The sequence below is a fragment of the Ictalurus punctatus genome, chromosome 21 (assembly GCF_001660625.3).
Source record: "Ictalurus punctatus breed USDA103 chromosome 21, Coco_2.0, whole genome shotgun sequence".
NCBI classification, from domain to species: Eukaryota; Metazoa; Chordata; class Actinopteri; order Siluriformes; family Ictaluridae; genus Ictalurus; species Ictalurus punctatus.
This window is the reverse complement of record NC_030436.2, coordinates 16,808,963-16,823,790: the sequence shown is the minus strand read 5'-3', so window position 1 is coordinate 16,823,790 and position 14,828 is coordinate 16,808,963. Positions and strand designations below refer to the sequence as shown.

The 14,828-nt window shown below is 38.0% G+C and overlaps 2 protein-coding genes across 5 annotated transcripts; one reads left to right on the top strand and one right to left on the bottom strand.

Moving 5' to 3' along the window:
* Positions 1–35: 35 nt before the first annotated feature.
* spcs1 (signal peptidase complex subunit 1) lies at positions 36–2,574 on the top strand. The gene is given in 4 exon segments (NM_001200862.1): positions 36–139; positions 1,478–1,537; positions 1,680–1,766; positions 2,331–2,574. Coding segments are annotated over 4 exon segments (306 nt in total). The 5' UTR covers positions 36–103; the 3' UTR covers positions 2,454–2,574.
* nek4 (NIMA-related kinase 4) lies at positions 2,407–14,372 on the bottom strand. 4 transcript variants are annotated; one of them, XM_053674171.1, is made up of 17 exons: positions 14,089–14,372; positions 12,520–12,817; positions 12,180–12,377; positions 11,568–11,675; positions 10,697–10,851; positions 10,486–10,612; positions 9,147–9,596; positions 9,011–9,067; positions 7,945–8,085; positions 7,707–7,853; positions 6,593–6,659; positions 5,732–5,841; positions 4,869–4,935; positions 4,460–4,619; positions 4,160–4,377; positions 3,731–3,864; positions 2,407–2,957 (listed from the first exon to the last, which is right to left on the bottom strand). In XM_053674171.1, the coding sequence occupies exons 2-17, from the start codon at positions 12,631–12,633 to the stop codon at positions 2,859–2,861; spliced, it is 2,352 nt and encodes a 783-aa protein (XP_053530146.1). In that variant the 5' UTR covers positions 12,634–12,817; positions 14,089–14,372; the 3' UTR covers positions 2,407–2,858. The 4 variants fall into 4 exon arrangements, with proteins under 4 accessions (XP_053530146.1, XP_053530143.1, XP_053530145.1 ...); XM_053674168.1 differs by having other exon boundaries at positions 12,520–12,786; XM_053674170.1 differs by having other exon boundaries at positions 5,732–5,838; positions 12,520–12,786.
* Positions 14,373–14,828: the final 456 nt, after the last annotated feature.

Here is a 14,828-nt window from a genome sequence, read left to right as displayed (position 1 = left end):
CCTTCTCAAATCTACGTATGCATTTTTTTGTAACCGGAAATTCTGCATTCATAGGTCAATCTGTTTATTATAGACGTCTTCTTCTTCTTTTATTTGTTTCGAAATGTTTTCCAGGTTTAATTCCTTTCCAACTCACATGGTAAGTGTTGCTCTGTTTATAAATATCTTAACTAGTTACTTAACTAGCTTATCGTGCCTATTTTGTTTCATCGCTATTTAGCAGCCGTTACTTAGCACCCGTTAGCAGCTTTGTGAAGAGACGCAGAATGTACTGTATCGTTTTATTACCGTAAAATGATATCTTTAGTTTTCTACACAGTGATAACACTTACAGACTTGTACCGTATGCTATCAATGCGATATAAAGACATTTATTTTACGATACATTGCTACATACATTGCTAATGTACATGTTGCCAAATCTGTCTTTATAAAGCAGCACATTTTAAAAAATCACAATGAATATTTGCCAGTGTTACAGATATTCTTATAAGTAATTTTTGTATCGCAGCCTTTTATGAATTTACATATTTAGTTACGAAAGTGAGGGTTCAGCTAATTAAATACGCATACATTTACTTACGTAATAAATCAATCTGTTCATTTGATGTTGTTCGAATTATTTTTTTTTTTTACAGAATAGTTTCCTGGACAATAGTTTTATATAGCTTATATTTAATCAATTTTTTAAATTTAATTTTCTATGTGGAACGTTCTCAGCGTTTTGCATATTCATATTTATGCAAATGAGGCATCGGCAAATTAATTACGCATACATTTGCGTATACAGTAACACAAAACAAAAGCAAGCTAGTCATTTGTTAAATGTTATAAGTTTGTTGGAAAATGTATTTTGGATTGGAACTCTTTCCAAAAAATGTACCCATTTATTTTGTATATATTTCTCGTTTTTAAGGCATGTTAGCGTGGTCACAAACTTACAAAGTATTAGGAAGGTGCTAGGTAAATTAAAATAAAATTTTTTTGCAATTTTAGGAACACAGGTCATCTAGAAACTGTGATGTATTCTTTTGGTTCCTGAATATTGTGTGTGGGGGCATATTTGATGTGGTTTCACATATTTCCACTTTAGTTAGTCGTTTATAGTGCGATTTATGGTTTATAAAGGAATCTGATGTATATCATAATGACAGTTATTGATACATGTAGGAGTGAAAAATGCTTTTCAGGGATATATGACGAGATTTGATTGTGCCAAGTGAGTGCAGCTTAAAGCCTTATTCAACATTGCTAATTTACAGACAATATGGTGGGTGAGAATCAACAAAAAAACAACAAAGAAACAAAAACAAAAAAAAGTAAAATTCAGATGTTTGGATTTCATACTATTACTTAAAAATGTTTGTCCTGAACCAAAAACAGTCATTTCTACCTGTAGTGTATTGCTTTAATTGGTTTCTAAATGAATCCAGATGTCAGATGTGTAAATTGTCCTGTCGTTTTTTGGATTATTCAGGACTATAAAGGTCAGAAACTTGCCGAACAGATTTTCCAAGGAGTCATCCTGGTCTCAGCTGTAAGTAACATTAACACCACGATCCTTTCCTCTATTTATTATACATGCATATATATAATATAGAAATGCCTATAATTTATCCGTAAATGACTTCGGTGTTTCAGCATCAGTATATCTCTTAGACGTTTTGTCCACGTTCCAGGTCATTGGGTTCATTTACGGTCTGATCATTGAGCAGTTTGGATGGACCGTGTACATAATGTTAGCCGGATTTACCATCTCCTGTTTGGTAAGCAGCTTCAATTCTTTCTTTTTTTCTTGATTTAGTACATGGATCAAATATAACGGTAAATATTTGTGTATTAGAGATATGACAAAAATTTAACGGCATGATACTGTGAAGTGCAAATGTTTCCATCTCCTTTGCACAAAATGAAGACGAAGACAAAAGTCTCAACAAAAATATGGTGTGTTTGGATTCATGGTAAAACTTCTTTTTTTTTTTTTTTTTAAACTTGGAATTTGGAAGGGAAAAAAAAGGCTAATTTTCCTTTTCATTCAAAAACTATAGGGGAATGCAAACTTTTGCAATGCACTGTAAAATGACAGGTGTAATGTGTTCTAACAAATTCAAGAAGTTAGCAGTATTTCTTTGTCTGTTTTTGTTGAATCATGATCACATTCCCATTAAAAAACAAAAAAACAACAACAAAAGGTTCACATATTTAATGTGTTTTTTTTTCTATTTGTCATATAGAAATATAACCGGGTCACCATAATGATCTAATATTTATATTATATTTGATATTATTATATTCTCTCTCACACCCCTTATTCCTTGTTTATGTTGCAGCTCACACTGCCTCCGTGGCCCATGTACAGACGAAACCCTCTCACGTGGCAGCCTATCGTACCGGAGATGCCAGAGACCCGTGAAAAGCCTCAGGAGAACTTGAAGAAGAAAAAACACAAGTAGAACCGTGCTCTGCTATATCGGATGCCGGGCGACACGCCTGTGCAGTGGACTCGATGGACGTCGCTTCATTGTTTTCATGTACAATTCCACATGTGCTTAATAAAGAGGATTATTTGTATTATACAGCAACCAAAAGTGTTTATTATAAAATCATCCTAAATCTCGAAACATATATACTGTGTAGACAATAGAAAAATGTTGACTTTCAATATTCAACCGGATCAGAAGTTTACAATCATACAGGAGAAATGAAACGCTGGTCATTGAGATCAGTTGCATAAATACATGCGATTCATTCAGTGCATTGTATCAGTTCATAATTACAAAGGAAATCAAAGTATAACCGCCAAAGTCCACTAATCATCAGTGGAGACAAGATCAGGGTTTGCGTGTCAGCGGATTCGCTCAGCATTTGAACGCGACGTCCTCGAAGAATTTTAGTTGCCGCACCATAACGGCGTACGCTCTGTACTTCTCTTCCCCCATCTGCTGCCGTAGCAAGACCTGAAAGAGAAATCGCAATCAAGAAAAACACGCTACCTTCCCTCGTGTTTTATACTTTACATGCAGAAATAAGACGTATAAATTAAGCGCCAATATAGAAGTATACTGTAGCTGCATTAAGGAAATCTGTTTATTAATAATGTTAGCAGATGGAAAACAATTGTTTTGATCAAAGCATTTAAATCCAAGTGAACCTCTAATTCAAAGTTAGTTGATTTTTAAAAAAATTTTTAGGTTATGACATAAGTCAACTCGGATACATCGAACGTCATCATGTTTAAGCATGAAAGAAGTGCGACTACACAGTGACTGGCAGGAGTCACAGTCTGAGGGAAAAGGATTTAGGACTCAAAGATTTAGCTTCTTTTTTTCTTCTTCTTCTTGAACGAATAATTTATGCTGTTCGTGGAATTTGTATAGTTACACGGTTATGAAGTTAGTTGTGATCTAGGGAACTTACATTATTGACTAATGGAAGTGTTGGTGACTTAATCCATATTTTTGTATTTCAAACTTGGATATATCAGGTGTGTGTGTGTGAGTGATTTGAGCCCTATTTCTCACTTAATCTGTATCTTTTTAAACACAAAAAAAAAACCCAAATGTGTAAAGCAACCGAGCGCTAAAGTGTTTTTCTCTACACTAAGTATACTTATCGTTGAGCGTTATGCTGTTTATGACACAGACTTGAAATGTGTCAAAATTCCCAAAATCTTCCATCCTGTAGCTTTAATTTTTTAAACGGTCTTGTCTAATAACAGTGGCTGACTTGCCTCTCGCTTGTCCTCGTCCTCCTCCTGCAGGATGTCCAGGACTTTGTCCAGCAGTTTCACTCCGAGTCCTTTAACCACGTCTGTGCGCAAGTGCTCCACGGCTCTCCTGATCTTAGCCGGTCCTGAAGAGTCATCTAAGGACAGAGGGGTGAGATCAGTAAACTAAACGCTGCACACAGAGTCGAGAACGAAACATCCTAAGAATTGTAAATGAATCGCCGAACTGAATGATCCAGAAGTAAAAGTGAATTTGAGGTTCTGTTTCCCTCCTGCTAAACAAACGTTTTTAGGGCTCGGGCCAGATTTTGGAAAGCCAATTAACTTGATTACAAAGCAATGCTCTGATTCGCTGATCAGAAAATATTTGTTTCTAGGATAAATTCTATCTTCATTGTAGATCAACGTATGAATTTCCACTTTACACCTAACCTGATCGGAAGTCACTGAGATGGAAGTCGCGCTCTCCCTCTCTGCTTTTCCCATGAATCATCAGCGTGTCTCGGTACGTCCTGTTCAGTTTGAACTCGGGCAGCATGGCCGAGTTAGACCGCGAGCTTTCCTGCTCACACAGGACGTCTCTGGCGTCCATTCGTAATGTCTGCGTCATCATCTGGACCAGGTCTTGCATCTCGTTGGTCTCGCTTTTGCTGTGGAACGACGGTGGATTTAGCGCCGGATTGATTCGCTAGATCTGTATAAATAATGTTCATAGTAAAGACCCCCCCTCACCTCTCTCTGTAGTCTCCCTCAGAGCGCTCTGTGGTGCTGGTGGATGAGCTGCACTCCTCCTCATCCGAGTGACGCCTTGATGATTTCCTCTCAGGCTGGTCCGTGTGCTTGGCATTTAACGAGGAAACATTGCACGACGCCCTTCTGACAGCAGGAGCTGCTTTAAATGAGACAAGAAGCTTTAACAAGAGACCATTCAGTGCGAAATATAGCCAAACCATTATTCGCTTTCGTCCGCACTCCTACACGGAACACCTGCACGACACGTCTTTCATGCTTAAAAAGACTCAGCGCATGCGTTAGCAGCGACGGCACGGTCGGATTTAACAAAAGATTTAACACAACTATAGATTCATGTTACAGTAATATCCCGGAAGCCTATACAGTGTCCCAACACGTAAATGCATACCTGACTCGCTCTGGTTTTCTCGTGACAGCCTCAGCCGCCTCCTCTCTCGGGCTGATAGAAGCCGATTCTGCAAGTGAAACACAACAGACTGAGCAAAAAATGTCCTTAATCTCCATAAGGAATTTAATATTTCAATACATAAAAAAATTATATTTCGTTTAATTTTATTTACTCAGAAAAGAGATTTGTTTTTCTTGATATTTTGCCAGCTTTGACATTTCTTAGCATGGGATTAACATTTCTTAGATAATCCATGAAAAAAAAAAAAAAAATCTGTTAAACGGCACCTGTTCCAGGACAGAGATCAGAGAAAGAATTCTGGTAACGACTCTGAAGACAATTTCACTATTAATCCAATAGCTTGTGAAACCCAAGCCTTCTTAAAGATTTCTAGAAACTTCCAATATCTAACCATAGAAAGCAGCCATATGTAATTACAATGGCTGGAGCAAATGATATCTTAGCAGGGGAAAAGGGCAATAGTTTTTATTATGAGAATGCAATATAGCTCATCACCCCAATTTCTGTACATTGCTTGAAATGGTTATATACTGGTAGATAGCTTTGCTTACAGTAGGAATTTATTCCTAGAAAGAAGCAAAATGATCGAAGAGTACATTCGGGAAAAAAAACTATGTTAGAAAAGGCGTTTCCAACACATGAAAAAAACAATAATGACAATTTAACAAATACGGCTTATTATGTATATTTGGTTACTATCATTTTATTTGTGATCATGAAACCTGGAAGCCCATAAGAAACAAACTGAAAATTAAGTAAAATACTGAAATTTGCAGGATGTACAGGAAGTCAGCATTGTTTAGACATACTGGTAACCCACTTCTAACGGTTAGTCATCCCACCTTGTGCGTTACAGCTGGTACACTGGCAGGTCTCGGGCAATCAGGCTGGTCCGTGTGCTTGGCATTTAACGAGGCAACATCGCACGATGCCCTTCTGACAGCAGGAGCTACTTTAAATGAGACAGGAAGCTTTAACGAGAGACCATTCAGTGCGAAATATAGCCAAACCATTATTCGCTTTCGTCCGCACTCCTACACGGAACACCTGCACGACACGTCTTTCATCCTAAAGCACCTTCGAAAACCCGTCTCTAAATTCATGAATTCAAATAGTCCGTTTCTAAAGAAAACCTTTCGTCTCCATTTCAACAGGATGAGCAGAGAAAAGGAAAATAGAACTCGTTTATTTAGGTTTTGGATACTACAGTGATTAAAACTGAGGAAAAAGACACTACAGAGCATGCTGTTATAGGAAAATAATCCACGATGGGGTGGTGTGATGTGGCCCAATGTGAAGTGAAGCGATTTATTTTCCAGTAATACTGTGTCCCAGATTCCTCTTATACCACAGTGGTTTGCGAACACGAACAATTTTCATTTATTAACGAACAGCACGTCAAGCTTTTTTCTGTTTACAGTTACGTTAATGTTGTGGAACGTCTCTCAGAAAGCCCCACCATACTTTAGAAGCGATAATATATTAGAACGAGTACATTAATATAAACCTGTGATTTGCCTTAAAACTTCTGTCCGAGCTGCTGTTATAGCAAATTAATCGACACCTTCTGACCAATCAGAATCGAGAATTCGGCAGTTCCGTGGTATAACTTTTAGCTAAAGCCATGAGACTGATCAGTTTAAATACAGTGTCACTTCTCTTGGCAAAGACAGTGTACAGTGTCCCAACACGTAAATGCATACCTGACTCGCTCTGGTTTTCTCGTGACTTCTTCAGCCGCCTCCTCTCTCGGGCTGATAGAAGCCGATTCTGCAAGTGAAACAGAACAGATTGAGAAAAAATGTCCAATCCCAATTCCCCCTTATTTGCAGTTCATCTCCATAAGGAATTTAATATTTCAATACATAAATAATTTATATTTCGTTTAATTTTATTTACTCAGAAAAGAGATTTGTTTTTCTTGATATTTTGCCAGCTTTGACATTTCTTAGCATGGGATTAACATTTCTTAGATAATCCATGAAAAAAAAAATCGGTTAAACGGCACCACATTGAATGTAAAAACAAAACAAAACAGCACCCCCCCCCAAAAAAAAAAAAAAAAAAAAAACTGTGAATGAAATTAGAAAAGGGTTGACACGCTTTACGGTTAATCCAATCATTTTTTGGCAAATGTAGCATCAGCCATGATGGAAACGTTCATTAATGAGAGACCCGATTTTCAGATTTGATCAAAAAGTTTAGGAAGCATGCGCTTTCACAGCCTCGGGAATAAAAGTATGGAAATTCAGATCGTATTGAAATCATTCAAATTTGACCAGACAATAATTTGGAGTTATATCCTGTCATTTTAAATGATGGACAAATGCTAATGTTTCCTGCTCTGCTGTTTACCTATAAAGAAATATTTAAAGATATTATAATATCATATATTTTAGATAAGATATAAAAAGGTAGTGGTTACATTCAAATAATTATATGACTTCTGAAGGCTGGTCTATAACTATAGGGGAGCAATGGGGGTGAATACTTATGCAATCACTATTGAAAAACTTTTTAAAAAATTTTTTGTAAATAATTTTGCAAAACTATATTGTTTCTTTTCACCCTCTTCACTGTTATGGGCTATTTTAATCTCGATTCATGACAAATAATCCCAGTTGAGTCCATTTCAGTTCTAGGTTCTAAGAGTAGAAAAGATCAAGGGGGTGAATACTTATGCAAGGCACCATATACACCATTGTAAAAAAAAACAAAACAAAAAACACGATTAAAGTAGTGCTGCCTTAAATATTATTTTAAGTATGTGTCTTATCGTAGCCTTCCAGATCTTTTTCGTCTTGAAGCGAGTCACACCTGGGGTGTAGGGTCATGTTGGTGATCAGGTTGAGAGTGTGTAGAGTGTTTAGCCATCTCAACTTCACTTCCTTCTCTCCTTTTTATGCCTACGGTTGGGGAATTTTCAAGAAGTGGAGGCAGAGGCCTGGAGTTGGCTGCTTTAATCTAAAGAATTGGGGAAAAAAATAGGTAAAAAAAAATAATAATTCATGAGCCAAGAATGAAGGGAAATGATTTTGCCATCTACATCACTTACTTTGCTCTCATCGTGGGCCACATCTCTCTTATTCTGTCTGCGCTGACGGGACACGGATGGCTCCGCGGAAGAGAAAGGAGGACGAATATGATACTTGCTGGTTTCTGAAGGAGCTGGAGTTTGCTCTGGGTTGTGAGACTCCTGTTACAGAATCAGAATTTCCTCATTTGACAGATGAATTAAACTATAAATAGACAATACTAGAAAATAATCAACATGCAGGCATAAATACACAGGTATAACTTACCGGTAAAGCCTGAATCAGCAAGCATTAACTCTAATGTCATAGTGCTATAAATAATGCAGTGGAATACATGTAAAAATACAGGAAGTGATGAGGAGCAAGGAACTGGCCTACATATATATAAATCAGCATATTGTACATTACATAGTAATAGCCTTTTCTTTCACGTATGTGTAACTTTAAATAAAGAAAATTAGATTTGTATTAATATAAAAATAAACAAACGAGCGACGACAAGTACAGACCAGTGAGAAATTAAGGGGAAAAAATATCTGGAATGGCATGGGGGGCCATTTATTTTGGTGTCAAATGAAAACATTTCGAAAAGGCAGCGTAAAATATACGTACTTTTTCCGCCGCTACTGAAATTTATGTTGGATGAAAATTCAGTCCTTCATATTCAGTACTAACAAATCAATAACAAAACGATCACGCTTATACCACAGTGCTGCTTAATTCTGGATTCTGATTGGTCAGAAGGTGTTGATTAATGTGCTCATTCTGATATCGTTTCAGTACAGGGACTCGCTTGACGGATGCTCTGCATCAACTAATGTAACGATAAATGGATAAAAAAAAACATGCTGATCTTAAAGGATAATGTATAATCGTTGACAAGTTGCTATGTTCAAACAAAATATATTTTAAAAAAAACAAAAAAGAGAGATGTAACATAAGTGACTGCTGGGACATCAACATCCACAACAGCTATAAATGAATAAAAACGTAAAAAAAAATAAAAAAAACTCGTTAGCTGATTGATGTGATGTAAGCAGAATAAAACTTTGAGTTTTCAGAAAATACTACAAAATGTCCTCTTACCATGAGCGCCACTGGATTAAATGGCTCAAGCAGCTTATCGGTGGATTCCAGACTAGTCTGAAACATAGTGAAGAAAAGTGTATTTTTCTTTCATTGCAAATGTGAAACCTTCATTTCATTACAGAGTATAACATACCCGTCTTTCTCCTAAAGGATGCTCTGCCTCAGTTTTTTGGTCCTCCTCGGCCTCCGTAGTGTCCCGCTTGCTGGTTTTTATGTCCTCCATCGCTGCCTGCTGCAGCAGTTTCATGGTGTCCTCCTCCCCAAACGGAACTCTGCTGTCTTTTACAGGTTCGATTCTTTCCGTGGGTTTTGGCGGTTCTGTCCCGCTCGAACTCTGTGAAACGAGCGAGCGTTCTTCCTTTCCGACAAGGTTTCCTTTTCGATGGGGTTTCACTTTCTGGAGCTTGTCTCTGTGTTCCTGAGGTTGGATGTCGATGTCAATGTTGCTGATGGTTGCTACGTTCTGATCTGTCGAATTCAGGACTTCCTGAATGTCCTGACTTGGGGAGTTTATTAACAGGGGTGGGTTTGGGAGAATATTGTCCTTTATGCCGTTGTGATGTTTGGATTGATTTTCCTCTGACTGAAAAATAAAATTTCACATCAATACATTTGTGTTTGCTGGTGGTTTGAAAAATGTGGTTTTAATGCGGCATTATTAGTGCTTTATCAGCGTAATTTCCACTAATGTCTTGTTAAACATGATCATATAACGATATATCAATACCTACCGCACATCATATGTATTGCCCCTTATACCCTAGCGCTGTTGAATTCTCAATACTGATTGGTCAGAAGGTGTCGATTATTATACAATAGTAATTACAGTAGCAGCTAATTCACAGTATCGTCATTTAACAAAGAAAACGTAGAATCGTTCTTAAGGAAGGAGTCTCCAGTGTTTTTTGTACTTTTGCTTTTGTTACAGTGCTTTTGTAACAGTCAGAGTTAAAAATGTTCCTTTAGGTTTTCCATCATGGGAATGTCTTTAGGACACAGGACATTATGGTTTCTTGGTAGCAATTTGTATATTTTTGTCTTACTAACTTCAAGAAACAGTGATAAAATGAACATTTAAAACTGCTTTTATGTAATGGTCCACAACTTTAACAATAACTATAAATGTGGTACAATATGTACATTCTTTAATCAATCAATCAATCAATAAATAAATAAACATTATTGGCAAATTTCTGTCATATAAGAAGACTAAAACAGTTTTTGGAAAATAAGCAACTCAGGGTGTTAACAATAACTCCTCTTCACATCAGGCCACATCACACCAGCACGTCATTGATTATTTTCCTATAACAACACCCCTCTGAGAGTATTATTCCTTACTTAACTTTGAAACAGTAGACTAATACCCAAGTCTGCCTTGTACGGCTAGCTGTAATTCGTATCAGCTAGCTATAATTTGTAGCAAAATCAATAACTGAACCCCAAATACGAATCTCTGGAGTGTGTTTTACCCTTTTTCCTCTGCTTTTCTGCTCAGAGTTGACACACTGCGGCTCCTGCTTTTGAAGAACAGGCACTTCTCTTGGCGTGTCTCTGTTAGGCCTGCTGTTCACTCTCTTTCGGGATCTGGCAGTTTTCCTGTTAAACAGCGATTTATAAGAAATTGACACACTCTATAAAGGTTTCTGAGTGAAGCTTGTTAACCGTAATTAACATATTTACTCTTTAGTGGCTTCCAAAAAGGCGGCGATCTGCTGTTTGATGTAGGGCTGCCGCAGAATGTGTTTGACATCAGGTCTGTCGTCTGGCCTCTTACACAGCATTCGCTTGATCAGCTCTCCTAACAGAGGATCGTACTTAGATGGCATCTGAGGCAACTGGGGAATAGGAAGCAGAGATTCTGGTACTGAAGGTACAAAAAAAACCTTGAAAACATACGTATTAGTATCAGGATTAATTAAGCTGAAACTCCCATGGAGTATAAAGGTACATTACTAGCATAGGGTTATACATCACCTACATAGTTTGCTGTTATATCTCAGCGCTGCTGAATTCTCAATCCTGATTTGTCAAAAGATGTTGAGTAATTTTCTATATCAGCAGCTTTAACAAAAGTGGAGGCGGCAAGGCAAATCACTGGTTTATATTAAAGTCCCCTGGAAGTGCTTTGAAACATGTAGCGTTATTCGTGTTGACATAATTTCCAGTGAAACAGGAAGTCAGGGCGGGACTTATGGCATGACTCCTCCCCCTTCTTAAATAGCCAGTAGCGTTTAGCTTACCTCACAGCCCGGGCTAAGCCGTACTTGAGAGTTAGTACTATGGATGTTTATAATGTCGGGCCAGGACACTTCAGATTCTAGAGAGCATTTGATTGGATAGAAAATCTGATGAGAAGCTGAAGTGCAGAGTGATCTCATCAAAACTGCTGATCCGTATCGGTGGTAGAGAGGGACTGTACGTTTTATATATATATATTCTAAACGCGAATTTTGTCATTGTTTTGGAGTACAGTAAAATAGAAATAGTGCAGCCATGGAAACACGTCTCGTCAGCAGAAACATAAAATGTTATAGAACGTTACAGAAGTTACCTTTCCCTCTACGATACGGTACACGAGCGAGTTCATGTCTTTTGCATTGAAGGCGTGTTTCAGAGTCGCCATCTCGTACACGCAGCAGCCCAGAGCCCAAATGTCCGACTGCAGAAAGAGAACCGAATTTAGATTTAATAGAAAAGCAAATGGCTTCCTGAATAAATTAGGTTTGGAACAACTTGTATAGTTGAAGAAGAAAAAGAATCCTTTATTTGTGACATATACATTACAGCACAGTGAAATTTTTTCTTCGCATAGCCATGTTTATTAGGAAGCTCTATGAGACTATTACTGAAGGGTTTTAATGCGCTACCTTGTAGGTTAGAGACTACAGGTTAGTTCTTCTTTACACAGTGTGTTTTAATCATCATCTACTCTTCATCAGTGTCAAAGTCTCTCGGTTGGATATTTTTAGTTGATTTATCTGTCTTGAAAATGGACCACTACTCATATAATACCTGTTCATCAGTGGTCCATTTTTGTTGACTGACATTAAAGAGGTAGGCTGATATATCACACAGAGCAATAAATAGGCTACAGTCAGTAATTGCGCACATATATGGGAGGTTTACCTGATAAACAGGTAACTCGGTGTATTGTGCGTGATACCTTGTAGTTGTACGGCTTGTTGGAGAAAAGCTCAGGACTCATGTAGTACGGCGTTCCGATCAGGGTGCTGGCCATGTCGTTCTGATTCTCCAGAACACGTGCGATGCCCAGATCACCCACTTTGATTATGTTGGTTTTGGTCAGGAAGATGTTCTGCGTTTTCAGATCTCGGTGCAAGATGTGTTTCTCGTGTAAATACTAAAGAGACCTCAGCGGATTTAGAACAAACATTCAGCGGTAAAGCTGTAAAACGTCAGGTTTTCCAACACGGGAAAGTCTTCAAGACGGAAGTGTTTAGGCACATTTAAACAGCGTAAAATCATAAAGAACGCTGGCTTACCTGCAGTGCCATGGCGATCTGGACAAACCACTCCACCACCTGTCTCTCAGGCAGCAGCTCACCCTTCTGCTGCTTCAGCCTGTGATACAGGTCTCCTCCCTCACAGAAGCCCATAACTATATAAAGCTGATAGTCTTCTCCTTCCCATGATTCCCGGTAAGTGACAATGTTGGGATGTTTGAGCTGTGACAGGAGCTGCGCTTCCTGTTCAGCCGCCCGGCGCTCTCGCTTCGACGATGTTCTCAGGTTCAGCTTCTTGATGACATACTGGGTGAGGAAAAACGGTATAGATGCACTACTAAAAATAATAGAACATGATAATTACTATCGATACTAAGTCAGGAGCTGTAAATATCAATGGAGCACAAGATGGTGGGTCCTGTTCGTATGTAACAGGAATCCCCATTCGCAAAATACTGTAAAAGACAGGGCTATGAAAGAAACAAGCTTTTTGCAATATCAGTAACAGTACAAAAGCACCCACACATGCACACACACATGAAGTAGTATTTGAGACAGTAATACATGAACAACAGGCTGAGGACATCTACTGGAATTGTATCTTGTGGTGCATATATAGCCTAGTAATCACAACAGAAGAGCTCATATATAATGCTTAAAACAAGGCATATATAGTAATAATTTACATTATTAAGTCTAAAACTTAATCCAATCCAATTTAGTCCAATCTTATCCAGAAAGGGCTGGTGTGGGTGCAGGTTTTCATTCCAACCAAGCAGCATCAACCACATTTAACCACGTTTAAATTATCCGGACTGAATCATTAGTGTCTTTTCGAGGGGTAGAAAAACATGCAACGAGCCCCTTGATACTACAGCACATATTCTACTCATGGGTGTTTGAGGACTCTATACATATTGGTTTATTCCACTATTTCTATCCCTTGGTTTGTAGTCAGCTAATACATCAGTTAATTACTAAAATGTGAGTGGGTTTAGAGGTTAGAGGTGGGGGAAAGCAGCAAAAAGAGACTTTTGGTTTGGATTAACAGGGATGTACCTGGCCATTAATTTACTGCTATATGATGAATCATTGTTGAATCAGATTTGCCGTAATGTTTTTTTTTTTTAAAAAAAAAGATCTGATCCAGTGATCAGATGATTTTATGTTGTGAAAGTGCGTAAAGTTGAGTCAAAACACAGATTTTGCACATCTACATTTAAGATGGTAATGTTTCAAAAGAAGCTTTCATTATTTTCATTACATAGTTAAAAAGGGATTGTTCACTCTTTTTGCAATAGTGTTCTTCTGTCATCCTGAACAGCAAAAGAAAGCATCCAGACTGTTCTGGAGATTAGAGAGCAACTAAAGCATTTGTGATTTACGTTTTGAATTTAGATTATATAGACATGATCCCTACTCTCTATATAAAATGCATTGATTAAAGAAATGATAAACTAATAGCTTCTACACACTATGAGCTGGACCACTTGTCAACATGTTTACATCTGAGCTGCATCAGGAAAGTGAAACAGCCATGACAACAGAAATCATTTCTACCACACACAATAGGGTTGATCAGACTTGAGCTATCCGATCTCGTCTTACCTGTTTACGCTCAGATTTGTGTTGCACCAGGTTCACCTCACCATAACTCCCCTTCCCCACTACTCGGATGAAAACATAGCTCTCCATAATTCTCGGTAAATTCTCTAATCGTAGTTTTACATCGCGGATCAATCAACTAATCTTCACTTGATGCACGAGCAAGTATTTTTGCTGACAGTATCCAAATTCAAGCTTTTGATTTGATTTTTTTTTCTTTTTAGTGGCAGCGATGCTACAGGAAATTGTCAAGCCAGGCTTTTTCGTCACCAAGCAACGTGGCCACGTGAGCATAAGAGTTTATGGGATCAATCCCGTGGATGGGATTTTTCCACAGCGCCCTCTTGAGGTTAGGAGGATGTTTAAAGGATTTCATCCATCCATCCATCCATCCATTTTCTATACCAGTTATCCTACTGGGTCACGGGGAGCTTGGAGCCTGGAGAATGTCCCAGGGAGCATTGGAATAAAGTTGGTTTAACGTTGGACGTTCGATATTCGCAGAAATGCTTAAATTAAGGGACCGTCTCTAAAGTTACGTACGGCATTGTTGAACACGTTTCTAACATCAATAGCATTTGAAGGGAATTATGTCCAGTCAAACAAACAACTGTAAAGTGTTCATCTAGGTGTCAGGTATGACGCACACCTTTTAGATTTCTGATTTTTAATAAAACAAACTATTAAATCATATATAGAATGGGCTCATACACAAAATATGCCATTATTTAAAGCTCAATAAC

Excerpts from the sequence above, each read along its gene's own strand:
- nek4 (XM_053674168.1), bottom strand. The coding sequence starts at position 14,175 with ATGGAGAGCTATGTTTTCATCCGAGTAGTGGGGAAGGGGAGTTATGGT. Across the intron at positions 12,787-14,088 it reads ACAAATCTGAGCGTAAACAG|TATGTCATCAAGAAGCTGAA; the intron begins GTAAGACGAGAT and ends TTCCTCACCCAG. Across the intron at positions 8,086-9,010 it reads TTAATCCAGTGGCGCTCATG|GAGTCTCACAACCCAGAGCA; the intron begins GTAAGAGGACAT and ends ATTCTGTAACAG.